The sequence below is a fragment of the Rattus norvegicus genome, chromosome 17 (genome assembly GCF_021556685.1).
Source record: "Rattus norvegicus strain SHRSP/BbbUtx chromosome 17, alternate assembly SHRSP_T2T, whole genome shotgun sequence".
NCBI classification, from domain to species: Eukaryota; Metazoa; Chordata; class Mammalia; order Rodentia; family Muridae; genus Rattus; species Rattus norvegicus.
In genome coordinates, this window is record NC_141550.1 from 57,230,513 (window position 1) to 57,249,655 (window position 19,143).

The window sequence follows — 19,143 nt, forward strand, 5'->3', positions numbered from 1 at the left end:
TTCCTCCTCTTCCTCCTCTTTTTTCTCTCCATTTTCCTCTTTTCCTTCTTTCTCCTCTTCTTCTTTCCTTCTGCTTTTCTTCTTCCTTCTCCTAAATAATTTGTGTCATAAATGACATGGCTATAGTAAACTGACACAAAAACTAGATTTCCCATTTTGTTTGTTGTTTCTTATGGCTATCTTTGTTTGCAGTCATGTTTTTTATAACATTGCCATAGCAATGCATATGAATGTCTTGACTATCTTGTCCATAGGTGACTGTCCTATGCTCCATAATTCCCAGCCAATAAGCCAGCTTCCTTCCTTGAGGCCTGAACATCATCACTACCCAACAATCGATGAGCCTCTTCCACCAAGTAAGCTTTAGTTTTCAAATCTATGGCTTACCTCTTCCCATCCAGTCTGACAGGTCAGTGTGAATTCATACGCAAACATCCAAAATTCTTTCCCAAGTTCCATAAATTGACTGTGTTTCTAAATAACAATACATACCTACTGTAAATCTGCTTTTATAACAAGCTTTTCTATTATATGTTATTGAAGTGATAACCAAATGCTAGTATACCTAAGATTCTGAGGGAGAGGCAAAAAAAAAAAAAAAAAACATATAAAATTTCTTTACAAGACCTCGCTAGTCTTTGTCTGTGGCCTTTTAGTCCTAAATTTACCATTTCAGAATTTGCAATTGGAAGTAGAACTCTTATTTTTCTCCAGTGAATCCATTATTCACAAGTGTCTCCATAGAATAAGACAACTTTAAGCAATAGCGTTTTAAGAAATTATGCTTCCCTAACTATAACTTGCATCAAAGGTTTAAAAATTCCAAATGCCTGCTATAGTTCTTTGGCATTTCCGGGAAAACTATTTATTTTTGGTTAGAATTCATTATCACTTTACCCTAATAACTGTCCTATGTAATTAGTAATTCTTTAGTTATTTGAGCTTAGGAAATTCATTTAATCTCTAAAATATTATGTTTCATTATTTGTAGGAATAAAAGCTTTAATGTCCTCTTCTGCTAAATACTAAGTTTGGACTAAGACAGTCTGCATGTGACATTCAGGCTTAAGCTCTATCACTCCATCTAAAATATTTAGGAGAAGGAAATGAAGCTATGAGTGTTGCAAACTCATTTAACACAATTAGTACTTATGAATTCTGGAATTTTTCTGTTTGGCTTCAATATTTTTCCAAACAAAGATAATCTTTAATACTGAATAGATTAATATAAGTGCAAATGTATTCCCAAAACTCACACTTTTGCAAGAGTTTGCACTAGGCAATTTTAGTTTTCAAAAGGAGAAATGTACATTTAAGAATCCATCTGTACTTAGCAATGAATACTACTTTTTCCCTATTCAGTCATACTTTAACAGTGAGGAAATTAATGGTTGAAAAACCTTGGTGCCTCTGCAATGCAGAAGAATCATCCTAGAAGCCCTTTCATCCTTAACATTCTTTCCTAGATATCCTAAAATAGTATAGAGTCAAAGCAAGTCAGTAAGGCGTTTTCCTCTATGTTCTCTGATTCAGCCACCTGCCTTAAGCACCTACCCTAGCTTCCTTAGATGAAGGACTGTAGCCTATAAGCTAAATAAACTTTTTCCTTCTCAAGTTGCTTTTGGTCAAAATATAAATGTCCTTAACATATACACTAGCTTAAAGAGTCACCACATATATTTCTCAGAGGCCAAGCCAAACATTATCTTTTTTAATTTTTGATGGTTGATTTTTTTCTTCATTTATATACTGATTTATGATATGAGTAAAAGGGAAAGGAATAAAAATCCACTATATTTCATATATTTTCTACTTAGCATTTATTTGAAAATTTATATATAACATGTGACTTTGAATAAACATCCTCTTTCTCATACACACAAAAGAAACCCATATATATGTACATATATGCCTAGTAGAACTAGTTATGAATAATTTGATATAAAAACACTTCAAAATAACTATAGCATAAACCAATCTCAACAATTAAAAAATACTCAAATTGGGTTTTAATTTTCTATCGATATAGCAAGGAAAATATTAGAACTTTGCTAATCAATTCTGACAACAGGATTTTGTTAAGCGATCTCAAAAGGGACATGACTGTCTTGCTGATAGTCATTCATTTACCACATATTTGCTAAATGCTCTGTAGTTGGCACTGTTTTAGCTAACCAAAATGAACAATGACCGCAGCCCGCAAGGAGCATCTATATGCTAGTCTGGGAAGTGTACAATAAACAATGAAATGGGAAATAGGAGCCTAGTGATAAATGCAATGAGAAAACAGAAGTAGATGAAGGAGTCTTCTCATGTGTAGTAGACACTGGTTTGCAGTTTTAGAACTAGAAATCTAAGCAAGCCTCCCCAAGAGTGCAATAATGAATGAATGACACAGGGGAGTTACACATATAAATGCTGAGGGAAAGCTTCACAGGCAAAGGCAGCAGTTGGCAGCCACTAAGCTCCAAGTGGAGACATGATGATGAACTTAAAGAGTAAAATCAATGCATCTGAAGTCACCGAGGCAGAGAGAACACGGCTGATTATAATTATGGTCAAGTGAAACAGTACAAACCAATCACCTGGGGCCCTGTAGACAGCTGCAATTTGTTTTCAACCATCCTAAAGCTGTGACCCTTTAAAACAGTGTGCCTCTTATTGAGGTGACCCTCGATCATAAAATTTTGTTGCTTCTTACTGTTATTTTGCTACTGTTATGAATCATAGTGTAAATACTTAGGAGATAGAAGTTTGACGAGACCCACAGGTTGAAAACTGCCAGAGAGGTTTGCCTTTTATTCTGAATGAGGACACACCACAGCATTTGAGCAGGGAGATGGTATTTCCGACATGTATTTTAAAAGTTTTCCCCTGGTTGTTGTACAGGGAATAAACTGCAGAGGAAAAATAGAAGTCTATGAGATACATGTCATTGCAGTGGCCAAGATGGAAATCATTGGTGATTTGGATCAGGGTGGCAGCAGGGGACTTGTTAAGGAATGGTCATATCTGAACATACATTTTGAAGATAAGTTTGACAATATATTGAGCATCAACATGGGAGGAAAATAAAAATTAATTATGACCCAATTTTAGACTAGACTAATAGAAAAACCTTTTATAGAGGATGTTGGGTAGGAATAACCTGCCATTACATTACATTATCATAGAGATTCAGCTAGTGATAGGATGAAGTAATTAGATACATTTGTAAAGTTCAAAAAAATCTACATATAGGATATTGCATTGATTAAAATATTTAAATACACAATCCAATAATAAAGACAATGCATGTGTCACTTCTTGTTAAAACATAATTTGGTATTCAATAATTCATTTTATCCTAAACAACTCAACCTGACCTACATACTACTGTAAGTTGACTCAGTATAGAACAGACACTGCTTTCAGGGGTCTAAGTAAATTCCTGGCAACCCAGTGGTTAATCCTTCTTATAAAGCTGATGCCTAAAGATCCATTCGGATGTCTTTTTCTTTGTTTATAAGATATGTGAAAATAAATGCTTTACAAAGGAACCCAGAAAACATATTCCAATTCAGCTAATCATTTAATTAATATTTATAAAAATATAAGATGAACACTGTGTTTCAGATACTTAATGTATTAATGAAAGAGCTTAGGGTCTGATGAACATGCTTTCCAGGAGTGAGTTAGAGATTTGAAACTTTCTAAGAATGTGTTCCAGTGTTCCATTCTCCAGTCCCCCCAGCCTCTCCGGTAATTTGCAAGGTCAATAGAGAAGTCAGTGGACAAGTTCTTGCTTTCCCTTAGAGTCAGGATCTGTGTCCTCAGAACTTGCCATAGCTCCTAGTTTATAGCAAGTGTAAGTGAACTTTTCTCACTTGAATTGAAAATCACTGTTGTTATTTAAGAGTTAATCTTATTCTTCATTGATGACAGTTCAAGAAAAATTGTTTAATAATTTGTTTAATAATTTTAATGAGATTAAAAACAACAGAAATTTCAAACATTTAGAACATGATTAATTATGAAGTTATGAAATTACAAGTATATACAGTAAGATCATTGCTAAATTGGTTATTTTTCTAATAGTTAATATCTGAATTATCTAACAGTCTACTTTAGGGGAACATTCTTAGAATATACTTCTGTAACTAAACTGCATTTTCCTTCCATCTCTCATATACATTAAATTTTATATTTTCTGGTATTTGGACTTTCATTGGCCATTGACAACTTTCTAGGTTAGACATATAGCATTATGTTTCCAAACAGATATGTCATATACATACAAAACCATAAGGATGACAAATTTATCTTCCATTTAAAGCTTGAGAGTCACTATATCGTTACCTAACTCATGAGTTTTCAAGATAAAATCTGAATCAGTCCCAAAACTGTCTTCTCTCACTTAAACCAAATGGTTTTCCTCATTTTGAAACTATGTTTAGTACATCTTTAGTATTTTTAGCATGACACCATATTGGTGTCATTTCTATCACATTTTTATATATGGACCACAGAAATTTTACTCATTACTGTGTATCATTGCTCATATCATATACCTAGTTCAGATACACAAAAATCACATTTAACTCTCAGCTTCAAGGGGTTTATTCATGGATTTCAATTCACTTCAACTTATATGTGTATAATAATCGTCTATACCTCTGCCTTGAGTCCCTCTACTCTATGTGAAGGTTACTTAGCAACAGTGTTATATATCTGTCAAATATATATATATGTATATATATATATATAACAACAACCAAGATAAAAAGAGACCATAAATTTGAAAAAGACTAGGAAGTATATGGAGAGTTTATGAGAAGGAAAGAAATGAGGGAAATAATGTAATTATAATCTCAAAACTAAAAAAGATAATTTGAAAGATTTTATCTTTTTATCTTTTACACATTTTTAAATACAGTTTCAATTACGATATAATTTCATCACTTCCTCCCTCTCTTCCCTCCAGTCTGATGTTTGTCATATTGTTCGATTACTGCGACTTTACATTTGATCACATGGATATTTTGAAACTGTAGTTATCAATTCTTCCATTCACTCTCTTAAAAGGAAATGTAATTGCTTGAGCCCACTTAGGTTAGAAAGAAGCCCTTTTGGGGCTTGAGAGATGACTGCGTGGGTTAAGAGCACTGACTGTTCCTCTGAATAGACCCAGGTTCGATCCCAGGACCCACATGGCAGGTCACAACAGTCTGTAACTCCAGTTCCAAGAGATCTGACACCCACACACCAATGCACATAAAAGAAAATTAAATAAATCATTAGAAAGAATCTTTCTAAAAGTGCAGGTACAACATTTCAGAACTAAGTTAAAAGAGGTTTAAACACAAGATCTATTGTGACTGCCCCTAGCCTGTTAGCCTGGATGAAGAACTGATTCTCTGGCATCGTGCACCTACTTCTTCAATAACCAGCAATATTTTTGAAGCAGTAAGCAACTTTTCTTTAGACACTAATAAATTTAAGCATACGTCCTAGTCAAGGACCCACAATTACCATGGCAAAGTAGAGAGTCTGAGTACGTTAGCTCCTTTCTGGGAAGCTGATTCTCACTGCTGTCCAGCAGTCAAGGCAAATGCTAGAGGGCAAGGGCTAGAGGCATAGGAGAGTCTTTACAATGAGTCATTGGTGAGCTCTATCTTCAGAAGACCTGGAAGTGGAATATGTACACATGGTATGTACACATGGGTTAGTAGTCCGTTCTTGACTTTTCTTGTCCTATTATTAAACACTAGACTGGGAAGCTCGAATCGACAGCCATGGACGGGTCTTTTATGTGGACCATGTAAATCGCACAACCACCTGGCAGCGACCATCAATGGCGCCTACCCCAGATGGAATGATCAGATCCGGGTCTGTCCACCAGATGGAGCAGCTTAACAGAAGGTTGGTGATTGGTTTCGAATGAGATCCTAAAAGCCTGATCAGGATGGAGAGACATCCCTCTTCTGCTTTCCTGCTCACTATAAGGAAACTGAACAAAATTAATTATATTAACCAAGCTGTTCCCACTATTTTGAAGGCTAGGTTTGTAAATTAGTGACAGAAATCACATTAAGCTTGAATGATATTTAAAGATAGGTTCCTCTGTCTTACTGGTACAAGCCAGAAATCAGAAATTCTTTAATTATGGCCCCATCTCCCAGGGCATTTATCAAGGATGTGAGGATCCCTATGTGACCATATTTGGGAAGACTAGTTCATGTCCATCACGGGATGTTTCCAAAGATACAGAACTCAAAATAGTGAACATTCCAAGGGCAGTTTCCATAAAAGCTTTAAAGAAAAATTGCCTCATAGATCATGGTAGACTTAGTCCTTGTCTCATCTCTACTGTACACCCAACATCACGGAGCCCACCCTCCTTTCTCATGCACTGTACACCCATCACTTTAGAGTTTTTCCTCATCTCAGAGTCATTGTCTGACCATAAACACTGATTCTTCAGAAGTCTTTACCCGTGAAGGAATAAATGCTTAAAGATGTTTTTGAAATGGTCTATGCTGGCTCACCTGTGTGCTTTCAGCTATTTGGGATGCTGAGATAGGAGAATCTCAAGTTCAAGGCCAGCTTGGATAACATGTCAGGATCCTATAAGAAAGGGAAATTCTTCCAGGATCATTTTGGTTAGAAACTATAGCATTACTCTTGAACTTGCACAGATAAATTTTGTGTTTGGGTTGTAGCCATGGTGCTGTGTCACTTGGGCTTCAAGCCAGCAACATGTCTACTTTCTCATTCAGCAAACAGGGGCTGGAGAGGTGGCTCAGCGGTTAAGAGCACTGACTGCTCTTCCAAAGGTCCTGAGTTCAAATCCCAGCAACCACATGGTGGCTCACAACCATCTGTAATGGGATCTGATGCCCTCTTCTGGTGTTCTGAAGACAGCTACAATGTACTTATCATAATAAATGTTTAAAAAAATAAAAGTTTTTTAAAAAAAGACAGAGCAAACAATGGTTTCAGGATACTTTTTCTTATTAGAAGTGTAGGCATTCGGCTCATTTCAGTTGAAATTGCATACATATCCAGTGTTGTTTCTCAAGTGCTAAGGTAAAGAAAAGGTTGAGGGGGCTGAAAAGAATAAGAACCTAGGTTGAGGATATTTACTGATAGCAAAGCCTTTAACATTTAACTGGATCTGTCCTTTAAAAATGGACATTTTGACCTGTTAAGAACACATAGAACACATGTGATATGAAAGTTGAAGGGAAAATACTGGAGTGGAAGCGTTTAATTAAAACTGGGTGCAGAAAGATGAGGGACGGTAAGGGGTTAGAGATTTGACTACAGCTAAGTATGCATGAGGATGGTATAAAGAAACTTGCTACAGAGTAGGCTGATTGAAAATAAAAAATGAGGAACTGGACAAATATCTCGGTAGTGACAAACACTTCTTGCTCTTCTAATAGACCCAAGTTTTCTTTTCTAGTATCTATGCCCAGTAGCTCACAATCCTATGTAACTCCAGCTTCATGGGATCTGAAACCTTCTCTGGCTTTGATGGGTGCCTATACATATGTGGCATACACTCACACAGACATGAACACATACATATGCATATATGCATACAAATAGACACATATAAAAAATAAAACTTCCAAATAAATAAATAATAGGTCACTGGGAGGATGGCCCAGTCAGTAAAGTGCTGAGCATGCAATCACCAGGACCTACATCCAAATAGAACATATAAACATAGGTAACACATGTTATATAAAACATAGGTATAGCGGTGCACTCATGTAATTGCAGATCAGGAGAGCCCAAATCAGTAGGTTACTAGGTTTGTTGGACAGTTAGTCTAGATGAGTTGATCCAGCTTCAGTGAGAGATCCTGTAGCATACACAGGCTACAGCTAGGCCCCCAGCACATATGTAGCAGATGTGTAACTCAGTCATGTGGGTTCCCCAACAATTGGAGAGGGGCTGTTCCTAAAGCTGTTATTTGTCTGTGGATCCCATTCCCCTAACCGGGCTGCCTTGTCTGGCCTCAGCAGAAGATGATATGCCTACCTCTGAAGAGGAGAAGGGTAGGGAGGAATGGGAGAGAGACTGTGTGAGTTAGGACAGCAATCAGGATGTAAAGTGAATGAATGACTGAATAAATAAATAAATAAATAAATAAATAAATAAATAAATAAATAAATAAATAAATGGGAAAAACATAAAGTAGAGAACCATTCAGGACCACAACCAATGTCAACCTCTAGCTACTAAATACATGTATACACACACACACACACACACACACACACACACACACTCACTCACATATACATATAATTGATTAACATTGAATTCTAGGTATAGAGGATTATGCTTTAGGTGAAAGTCACCAGATCATTCTTTTATTGCTTGAGTATTTCGAAGACATTTACCTTCCATTTTCCCATTAGTCACTAAGAACCATAAAGTCATTATGTCATTATTAGTCATTAATAAGAACCATAAAGGATTTTCAGTCGCAGCCTATTTCTTTTCTTTTTCCATTAATTAATTTATTTATTCACTTTACATCCTGATCCTAGTTCCCTCTTCAGATAGCTCTCAATAACCTTTCCCCTTCTCCACTGATGAAGGGGAGGCATGCTCTGGGTACCAACCCCTCCTGGAACTTTAAGTCGCTACAGGTACATCTTAGGTCCAGCCTTTGTATGTACTTTGGTTGGTGGTTCAGTCTCTGGGAGTCCCCAAGTGTCCAGATTAGTTTACTTTGTTGGTCTTCTTTTGGAGTCCCTATCTCTTCTGAGTTCCTCAGTCTTTTCCCCAACTCTTTCACCAGACTCACAGAGCTTTAATGTTTGGCTGTGGGTCTCAGAGGACAGTTATGCTAGGCTTCTGTCTGTGAATCCAGGCTAACAGATATAAACACAGCCTGAGGCTCCAAGATAGTAGAAGGTGTAAGGCAGGCCTGTAATGTATCCCTTAATCCTCTGAGGACAGATCAGCACACCGCCCACCAATTGGCCAGGGTTGCTACTGCATTCATTTATGTCCATCTTTCCTAAGGCACCTGTGTATCCAGGCTAGCAGTGACAAATATAGTTCTCAACAGTGTCTTCACATGTATGTTATGACAAGGCCTTGACCAGCAAAGAAGCATCAAGGTCCCACAGTGTGTCCCTGTGAATCCACAACCCATGCAGTCTCAGTAGTAGTTGTTTCCACCCACACATAGACCTCCATGGAGATGTGGCTGACTGGCACATTCACTAAAGTTGAGTTCACAGAGGTCTCCAAGGAATCTAAGTGCTTAGTCATAGAAGTAAGTCCCATGAGCATCCTCACATGTGGCACCATGTAGACTCGGCTGGGATCCACATTCCTCAATATTCAACTCACAGTGAACACCAGAATGCTCTTGAGGACAGACACACATGTATCTTCCTAACTCATTGAGCCATACAGCCTCATTCATGCAGTGATCAGAAACACACTCATCTAATTCCAAGTCACAATGCCTGCCGTGATATCCAGACACACAGAAGCAGGTGTAGCCATTGATTCCTTCCCAGCACACAGTCCCATTGTGGCAAGGGCCAGAAGAAGACTCATTGTGATCTGTCTCAAAGAACCTTCCAGCATATCAGAAGAACAGATAAAGATGGGTGTCCAGGTCTTCATGGCAGTGCCGCCATGTTGACAGACATTTCCTCCACAGGAATTAGTGGCAGTTTCACCTGGCAATGGTGGTGCATGCCTTTAATCCCAGCACTGGGAGGCAGAAGCAGGCAGATCTCTGAGTTCAAGGTCAGCCTGATCTAGAGAGATAGTTCAAGGACAGCCATGGCTACACAGAGAAACCCTGTCTCAGAAATAATAAAATAAACAATACCAAGATTCACTCAAATTAACTTATTCCATGCTGGTTGTGGTGGCACCTGGCCTACTCCTTCACAATCACAGAAGCAAAGCATATTGCTGGGAAGAAGTTGTCAAAACCTGCTTTTACTAGACATAAATGCATCCAATGTCCATAGGACAGCCTTTCTCTGTTTTAAGTAGGACCATCCCACCTGCAGAAAGACGCTGAAAAGGTTTAGCAAGCCAGACGGTCATCAAGCTACATGTGTAAAGGGTGCTGCTTAAACACCAAATAATGAACAAGGCCCAGCAAATCTAATCAACAAAACAATATATTTAAGAAACAAAATACCCAGATCCATGGCATGAAAATCAATAGACATTCATGGTATTCAGATAGTATAAAACAAAATGTAGTCCAAATCCCTTCCATGAAGCTGCACACACCGGGAGAGGCAGCCAGGAACCCTTCATTTGAAGTTCATATGGACAGATAAAGAAAAAATCATTTTTGCAGTTTGAGAATGTGCTGGATTCTTGTGGGAAAGCCTTTTACAGAAAGTCACGTTTTTAAACACTGCCTTTCCCGGTTTCAAGTATTTAAAGGATTCTGTGCTTTGAAAGTAGATAGCTACAAAAAGTATACTGAGAGTATACTCATTTACGATCGTCTCTAGGTATTCTTTCTGATAATCTCCAGTTACTTAGAGAAGTTTACAAGGATTCCTAGCTCACTGAAAAATGGAAAGACTTGTTAGCATTGCATCCTAAGTGAGTGAAAAGATCAAGATCTACCCTGAGACAAGCAGGGTAAAAAGCTGTAGATCAAGACTTGCCTAGAATGAAATACAGGATTATGTCTGCATTAATTACTATAGTTGGAGACTAAAGTTAAATAACTCTAATTTTATATATATGACAAGCCAAATAACAATATAAATTTTCATTATAAATAATCAATTAAAACATTTTGACTTAACTTTATTAAGTTATAATGTAAAGGCAGATTTAAATTTAAATAGAAAAAGCCTACATTCATATCACACCAACGTTTAAATTTTTAAGTAATATATTCAATATATATGGCATAGTTCTTACCTAGCTATGACATGATGACAACATAATTTCATATTTTCTTTTTTCATCATATTATGATAATGACTTACGTCACTGCCATTTCTTCAGGTCAACATTTAAATTCCTGTAAATGCTCTATAATTTAATACACTTAATGTCTCGTTATTAAATGTTCTGTTTAGTGTCTTGTGATTTTTTTTATTTAAAGACCAAGGCCATTTTAAATATTAAAAGTATCTTATATTAGAGTATTCCTTTGTGATCCTGTTCCAAAAACAGTACCACAGGGAGAGAAGCAGAGTTGGTATATTTGTTATCAATGCCTAATTTTTTAAGAATGTGGCTTTATAGATTTTGCTTGGCCAAAATATCTTTACTTCCAGCTTGCCTCCGATCTGTGTTTGCTGATTAGCAGATATTCCTGTATTTCTGGCACTTTGGTATGGCTTATATTTGACTTCTTAGAGAATCAACATTTGCCATATCTTTAAGAATTGTAATTGATCCTTATTGTAATTAATTGTAATTAATGTATAGAATATCCTGACCTGCTGCTTTATTTGTTTGGTTAGGTTGGAGTGGTTTTGGAAGGCTTTTTTTTCCGATCTTATTACCCAATGAGCCTTTTATATATCTTTAGCTCCAAACATAACAAGTACAGGAGGACGTTGAGAGGAAATTCCTGATGAAATGGAAAAGACAAGGCTCTTAGAGACCTGCTGAGTCAGTGACATCTGTGCTCTGGGCTTACTGGGGCCTTCTGAGTACCATCACAAAGCTCCCACATGTACTATTAGTCCTTTAAGGGAGAGAACTTTGATACGACCTAAAAGGAAAGCTGGAGAGCATGTGGCTCTGAAAAGACTGTTTAGCCATTTGGGGAAATCATAATTTCCAATATATTAGACAAGTGTCCGATAGCAGCATCTGCAGTCTTTGGCAACTCTCTGCCCCCGTTAAAGTCAGAGGTCCAGGCAGCTTCTCACTGGTGGCTGTAGTCTCCTGCCCTGGCTGCATTCCTTGTGTTTCAGCAGGATCCCAATGGGTCATCTTTCACGTTCCCATAACCTTCGCATATGCATGTAATGCTATGATCACTGAGTGGATTCCACACAGTTATAAACGGCCCTCTGAAGAAGTGCCCCCAGCACCGCTGCTGGCACAAGTGTCTTCTGACATTTTCAGAAGTGAATGATGGATGATAAACATAGAGTCTTTAGACCAGAGAATCGCAAACCCTAATGTATGAAACTGTAGCCAGACAGCTTCTTAGAAGTACAAGTTTCAATTTGCGTCAGTTAATGTAATTTAACAGGTCCTCTCTCAAGGAATTTGGAGGCCATAGTAGGAAAAGTTTGCTGCTTAAGATCGGGGGAAGAACTAGGGCCCTGACTCCTTCAGAGACTTGCTACAGAAGAACCAAGCAGGACTGAGTGCAGTCCCCACCTGATTTTGAGTTAAGACTTGACTATTTGTGCTCCTTCCTCCACCTCTTCTGCAACACCCCTCCCCATCTACTTCCTAAACATAAAGCTGATATAAGGCATATTTTGTCATAACCGGCAGGGGCTTATGGGATTTCAAAACTCCATTTCCAGATCTAACCAACATCTCCCTTCTCCTATCCACCAGTCTAGTTTAAGGTCTGCAAGTCCTGAGAAATAGATTTGCCCAGCTACCTAGTCAAATACTGTGGAGACAGGTGTCTAGTGGTTGTCTTATTGGAATTGTAGGCACTTTTGATTCCAAGGCAGTTTTTTACAATTTTTCCAACTGCCTTATTCAAAGCATTACCTAACACAAATTGGTTATGGTTCTTTCTAATGCACAGGTATCAAAACATCCAGAGAACCATTGCAACAGAGAGATCTGAAGAAGATTCTGGCAACCAAAGCTGTGAGCAAATACCAGACGGAGGAGCTGGAGGTGGAGGGAGTGACTCGGAAGCAGAATCTTCCCAATCAAACTTAGGTACTGGAGCAGGGGACCCAGAGCAGCCAGGGGACCCAGCGTGGCATGGAATGTCTGTGACAGACATGTGCAAGTCCTTACACTGCCTCATGAGATAACCATGTGACCCACAGATAAAAGAGCAGCAAATTATGGGAAAACAAGAGGGAGGAATTAGAGGCCTGACTGAAAGAGATAACAAAGCTTCCCACAGGGAGTCTTAGAAGACATAGACTCCTGTGTGGTTGAGCAATGTTTATCTGTTGGTGTCCTAAGCATTTGTCACTTATAAATAAAACATGGCACATGTTCACAATCCATTTCAAGTGAGTCTTAAGCATTTCAGATAAAATTCAGTTTAACCAAAGAGGAACCCGGACACAAAGAGGTTTCTGGTGAGTTTCTTGTTCACGAAGTCTATTATTTTTATCGTGTGTCAAGCCTTATTTTCCTGAGATTTTAGTTCTTTAAATCTAACCAAATTGAGGTGCTGGTAATGATGTTTAAGCACGAGATTGGCTTCGACTTTCTGTACCCATAACAAGCACCACCTTGAAATCCCAGGAATCCATTTCCATTAGAATTGGGTTGGTGACACACTTGCCAAAAGAAGGCCCAGGTTTAGTTTAGGTAAGCAGATATTGTAATTCTCATTCTGTCAGGTCTCAGCGGTTTGTGGCAGCATATAGATATCGAGCATGCTTATTTGATTTATTTTACACATTTACACAATGGATTTTAGTCATTTTAACTTAAATTTCCTCTCCAACTCTCTCTCTCTCTCTCTCTCTCTCTCTCTCTCTCTCTCTCTCTCTCCATCTTATTTTTACATAATCTGTATGTGTGTGTTCCACTGAGTTTCTTGTTTAATGGTAGACAGGAGGATGTTTCCTAGAACAAGAACACGCTATCAGTGGATAAGTAAAGAAAATGACATGAAATCCCCTCCCCGTGGGAACCTCTCCCACCCATGACGACCTGAGGATGTGCCCAATCTTGAGTAAATCTTGTGTACACAACCACAGCTGCAGTAAATTTAAATATATAATGCCAATGCCGTAACTTGAAGACATCTTTCAGTTGGCCATCCCCCTACCTACTGACTCCTTTCTTCTTAAATGCACACACACATTTCAATCAACAATTTTACATATACTCCCATAGATATGCACACACACATATGCACACATGCATACAAGTAGACACATATAAAAAAATAAAGCTTCCAAATAAAAAAAGAAATAATAGGTCACTGGGAGGATGGCCCTAGTCAGTAAAGTGCTTAGCATGCAATCACCAGGACCTAAGTCCAAAATAAAACATGTAAACATATAACATATGTTATATAAAACATAGGTGTGGCGGTGCACTCATGTAATTGCAGATCAGGAGAGCCCAAATCAGTAGGTTACTAGGTTTGTTGGACAGTTAGTCTAGATGAGCTGATCCAGCTTCAGTGAGAGATCCTGTAGCATACACAGGCTACAGCTAGGCCCCCAGCACATATGTAGCAGATGTGTAACTCAGTCATGTGGGTTCCCCAACAATTGGAGAGGGGCTGTTCCTAAAGCTGTTATTTGTCTGTGGATCCCATTCCCCTAACCGGGCTGCCTTGTCTGGCCTCAGCAGAAGATGATATGCCTACCTCTGAAGAGAAGAAGGGTAGGGAGGAATGGGGGAGAGACTGTGAGTTAGGAGCAGAAATTGGGGCAGCAATGAGGATAAAAAATGAATGAATGAATGAATGAATGAATGAATAAATAAATAAATAAATAAATAAATAAATAAATAAATAAATGGGGAAAATATAGAGAACCATTCAGGAATACAACGGATGTCAACCTCTAGCTACTAAATACATGTATACACACACACACAATCACATACACACACACACACACACACACACACACACACACAATGCCATAACTTGAAGACATCTTTCAGTTGGCCATCCCCCTACCTACTAGCTCCTTTCTTCTTAGATGCACACACACATATTTCAATCAATAATTGTAATTGTGTCTATTCTGCTTTTTCTATCAGATGTACTAACAACCCTGGTTAGGTTGTTGTTGTTGTTGTTGTTGTTGTTGTTGTTGTTGTTGTTGTTGTTGTTACTTTTGTTCAGTCTTCTGAGAGAGACATGATACAATAATCAAGTAATTAAAAAGAGGATTGAAAAAAGGTTCACAGGATTATTTCTGGATTTAGTATTGAATCACATGTGGTTAACTACATAATAAACACCTTGGTTTTAGTAGATAAAACCCACAACTGCATTTACCCTTCAGATCTGCAGGTGAGCAATGCAAACTGATAAAGCTGGCAGGTTGCTTAGGATACTGCTGACCTCGCAGTCATATTTAGTCACCTGTGTCACCTATGTCACCTGTGTCACCTGTGTTAGCTAGCTGTGTGGTGGTTGGTCTTAGATGGCCTTGGTATGGAAGCTTTTCCTTTTGGCTTTTTCCATTAGTGAACATGGGGACAGAAAAGAGACAGAGATACAAGTGCTAGGGCCCCATCTCAGAATTCACATGTTGTACCTTGTGGTACCAGATGAAACAAAGCACAAGGCAAGGTCCAATTCAAGCAGAGAGGAGCTTTAAAATCCCTCAGCAGAGAGTGTTTATAGAAGGGGAAAACTTCTGTAAATTGTCTTAATTACAGGTAACATTTATAATAAAACAAGACAAAAAGACAAAGGGAAGAGAATTGAGGACATTTGAATGTAGTTGAAATTATACAAAAACATTATTAAGAAATAATGATTCCTAACTTTTAAAAACTCAAAATTTAAAATACTCCAAAAAATCCAAAATATTTAGTATGCCAACATGATGCCACAAAAGGAAAATTCTGAGGTTCATGCATAAAATTATTTAAAATATTTAAATAAAAATTTTAAATGAGGTATGATATCACATGATTTTACTCCCAATACTTAGGGAACAGAGACCAGAAAATCATGAATTTGAACTTAGGTTGCAATATAATGTGAAACTGATTTTTAAAAGTGTCATTATCTCTAGGCTCTAAGGTATAAATGGAAGATACATACATTTTATGTCCAGGCTTGTATCTCATCTATAAAATACCTCATTCTGTATATGTTTTAGAATTTGGGAAAAATCTGAAGCACTTTTGGTATCAAGCATTTTAGACAAGAAACACTTGAAGTTCTTGATATCATCATGTCACTATGAAAAAGCAAGTGTCTGCTGTGTGTGAGTGGGAGTCTGTGCCCTGCTATGGGAAGAAACATGCTTCATGCAGAAGGACTTTTCTCACAACATATTCCATTACTTTGCTTCATGTTTCTAGATCTGAGGAGAGAAGGGTCACTTTCTCCTGTCAACTCACAGAAGGTCACCTTGCTGCTGCAGTCTCCAGCAGTCAAGTTCATCACCAATCCTGAGTTCTTCACTGTGTTGCATGCCAATTATGTGAGTGCCCCTAAAACAAAGGATGGTCTGGCTTTCTGAAAACCCAAGTAGGGCTTTCTGTGGTCATTTAATAATATAAAGAGGCTACAATTTTACTCAGTGAAATTTACTCAGGGAAAAGAAGGAATTCTTTATTTATTTTATCTTCTGAGATTGTAATTACATCATTTCCTCTTCCCCTTTCTCTTTCTTCCTCCAAATTTTCCCATATGCCCTTCTCTTTACTTTTTCAAATGTATGGCTCATTTATGTGAGTCTCCCAATAAGAAAGGAATGATTAAGAATCTCTATTGCTTTCTGTTGTAGAAATTATTTAATGCTACCTCAGGGTTTCTACCCAGCCTTGATCATTCAGTTCCCAGATAAAAGACACATGTAACCTTTATATTTACAATAATCCTTAATCAGCTCTAGAGCTGGGAAGATATCTACCCTCTAGGCTATTAGAATCTACTTTTCTATCAATAACCCCAAATTCCTACTTACTAGGTTTCATCTGGGATGCTCCAATTGGCCAGCCCTCTGGGCCATGTTTTTATGGCTCACCTAACCCATGGTGGCTTCTCCTTCCTCCTCCACTGTCTTCTTCTCCTTGTGGTTCTCCTCCAACCCCAACCTGGGAATCCTAAACCCCACCTATGTCTTTTCTGCCCACCTATTGGCTATCAGCATCTTTATCTGCCAATCAAAAATAACTTGGAGGCGAGGTCACATAGTATCACTTGGGCCTGCCTGCAGACTCCAGGTCTTGAAGACCTGCACTTAGCATTACAATACACAGCATGACCAAACCTCAACAGAACTTTCTAAGGCTTTTTTGGAATCAGGTTAGTGAAAATTCCTTGGAAACAAATACATGCTGTTTTTATTGGTCTTAATTTAAAAAAAAGAAGGAAAGAAAGAAAGAGAGAGAGAGAAACCAAGAATACAAAGTTAACAAATATTACCCATTCATAACCATTATATAAGCTCATCTTTATTAAAAACATCTTAGATACTTTCTCTAATAATAACTAGGTTAGCTTTTGATACAGTTTTAAAATGTATTGGTGTTGTTTGTGATTTGGCTTCACATATATACTTTTTTTCCTTGAATTTTCAGGGATGTTTTCCCAAACTGTGCATTACAGCATTCATTAATTCTATTCCACAAGTTTTTTTTTAATTTGGGCCAGAGACTGGAATCACAAAACAGATTAGGGAGACACCTAAGTGTCAGCCGAGGTCTGTTTTGCGGAGACACATGTGTCAATGTGATATGACAGGACAGAGTCCAAACTGAGAGAGAGCAGAGTGCCTCTCATGAGGCAAAGACTGAATTGAGTCTTGGAAGTTTAAAGAGAATGGGAAGAAGACCAAGCAAATGGGGCAGTGTGTTAGGATGGATGCAGCAGCCAAGACTGCCAAGTGGCTTCACTGTGGATGGCAGACATGGAAGAAATGACGAAGCCTCAGCAGCCTGGCAAACAGCAAGGCACTATTCTACTCAGCTGGCAGCAGAAGCCCATGGTGCTCTGGGAGACCAGCTCTGATGACTGGGTAGTCTGACAAAGCATTTCTCTAGCGGAGTCTCCAAGAAGTGCTGAGAGTCCATGACTAAAGGCTGATCCAACCAATCAAGCAAAAAAAAAAAACGATTAAAGCCCCAAGCTCAATGAGGTGCTGAAGGAGTAGGGACAAATGGCTTAGCTCAGGGAGAATGCTGAGAAAACAGTTAATGCTGCTTGGATCGCCTATGGCCAATTGATGAATAACAGATGGAGACTCGAGAAATCCTGGGTGGTTGTTATTTGGGTGCCAGCATTAGTGGTGACCGTGAGGCAGGTGCAGTGATTTGATGCAAGGACAGAGGCTGTGACTGGAAAAGAGGGAAATGAGGGTTTAGGCAGTGGGGTAGTGGGGAATCATAAAGGATGACAAGTTTGCCAGATACTGCAGATATACTCTGCTCTATATACTGGGCTTCATGTGGACCTTGGGAGTGTGAGGAACACTAGGTCGACGACCCTCTTTAGCCTCCTACAGTGTTCTTTCATCACAGTACTGTGTATATGGGTGCATGTGAGTTCTCACCCCACTGCAACATCAGACATAGCTTCATCAAGAACTTTGGTGCCTATGTAGCATAAAATTATAATTTGACTAACTTGGCAAGTCTGAAAACAGCCGTCATTTCTTCTAGTCCCCTCACCCAAAGATGTTATATAAGATTCATTAGAATGATGGGGTTCTGAAGTCCAACTTTAACTACAATAAACTACTATAATGGGTGAGATAAATAAAAGGATCAAAAGCATAGCCCTGCAGTCAGGAAATGGGAAGGAGAAGAGCAATGTTCGGAGATACAGTAAGGCCTGAGAGAGTCCAAGTGTAACTGACACTGGGAAGAAGACCCTGAAGGTCAGGTAGAATTGGCTGGGCAGATAGGCCTGGAGGAGTTGAGGGCATATTTCCTTGCTGAGCACTGCTTCTAAAGCCTGCCTTTATAGCTTACACAAATCAATACCAGGTTGTGTTCACACCATGTTCAAGTCCTCAGTGTGTTTACTCTGTCTTTTCTAACATCACAAACTCTTCCTTCATTTCTCCCAAACCATCTCAGAGTGCCTACAGGGTTTTTACAAGTAGCACTTGCCTGAAGCATATGATTTTGAAAGTCCGAAGAGATGCTCGCAATTTTGAACGCTACCAGCACAACCGGGACCTGGTGAATTTCATCAACATGTTTGCAGATACTCGGCTGGAACTGCCCCGGGGTTGGGAGATCAAAACTGATCATCAGGGAAAGGTGAGAATAATCAATATATATGGGGCTTTCCCCAAACACCAACATTCCCCAATGCAG

At 38.5% G+C, this 19,143-nt stretch overlaps 1 protein-coding gene across 5 annotated transcripts in view; it reads left to right on the forward strand.

The window, feature by feature from the left end:
• Hecw1 (HECT, C2 and WW domain containing E3 ubiquitin protein ligase 1) overlaps positions 1–19,143 on the forward strand; it is a 414,282-nt gene that overhangs the window by 241,140 nt on the left and 153,999 nt on the right. For 3 of the 5 annotated variants that reach the window (XM_087590133.1, NM_001440089.1, NM_001106117.2), the window contains 5 exon segments: positions 255–356; positions 5,751–5,901; positions 12,731–12,870; positions 16,177–16,298; positions 18,901–19,086. In XM_087590133.1, the coding sequence (XP_087446259.1) occupies positions 255–356; positions 5,751–5,901; positions 12,731–12,870; positions 16,177–16,298; positions 18,901–19,086 (701 nt within the window). 5 annotated transcript variants of the gene reach the window in all.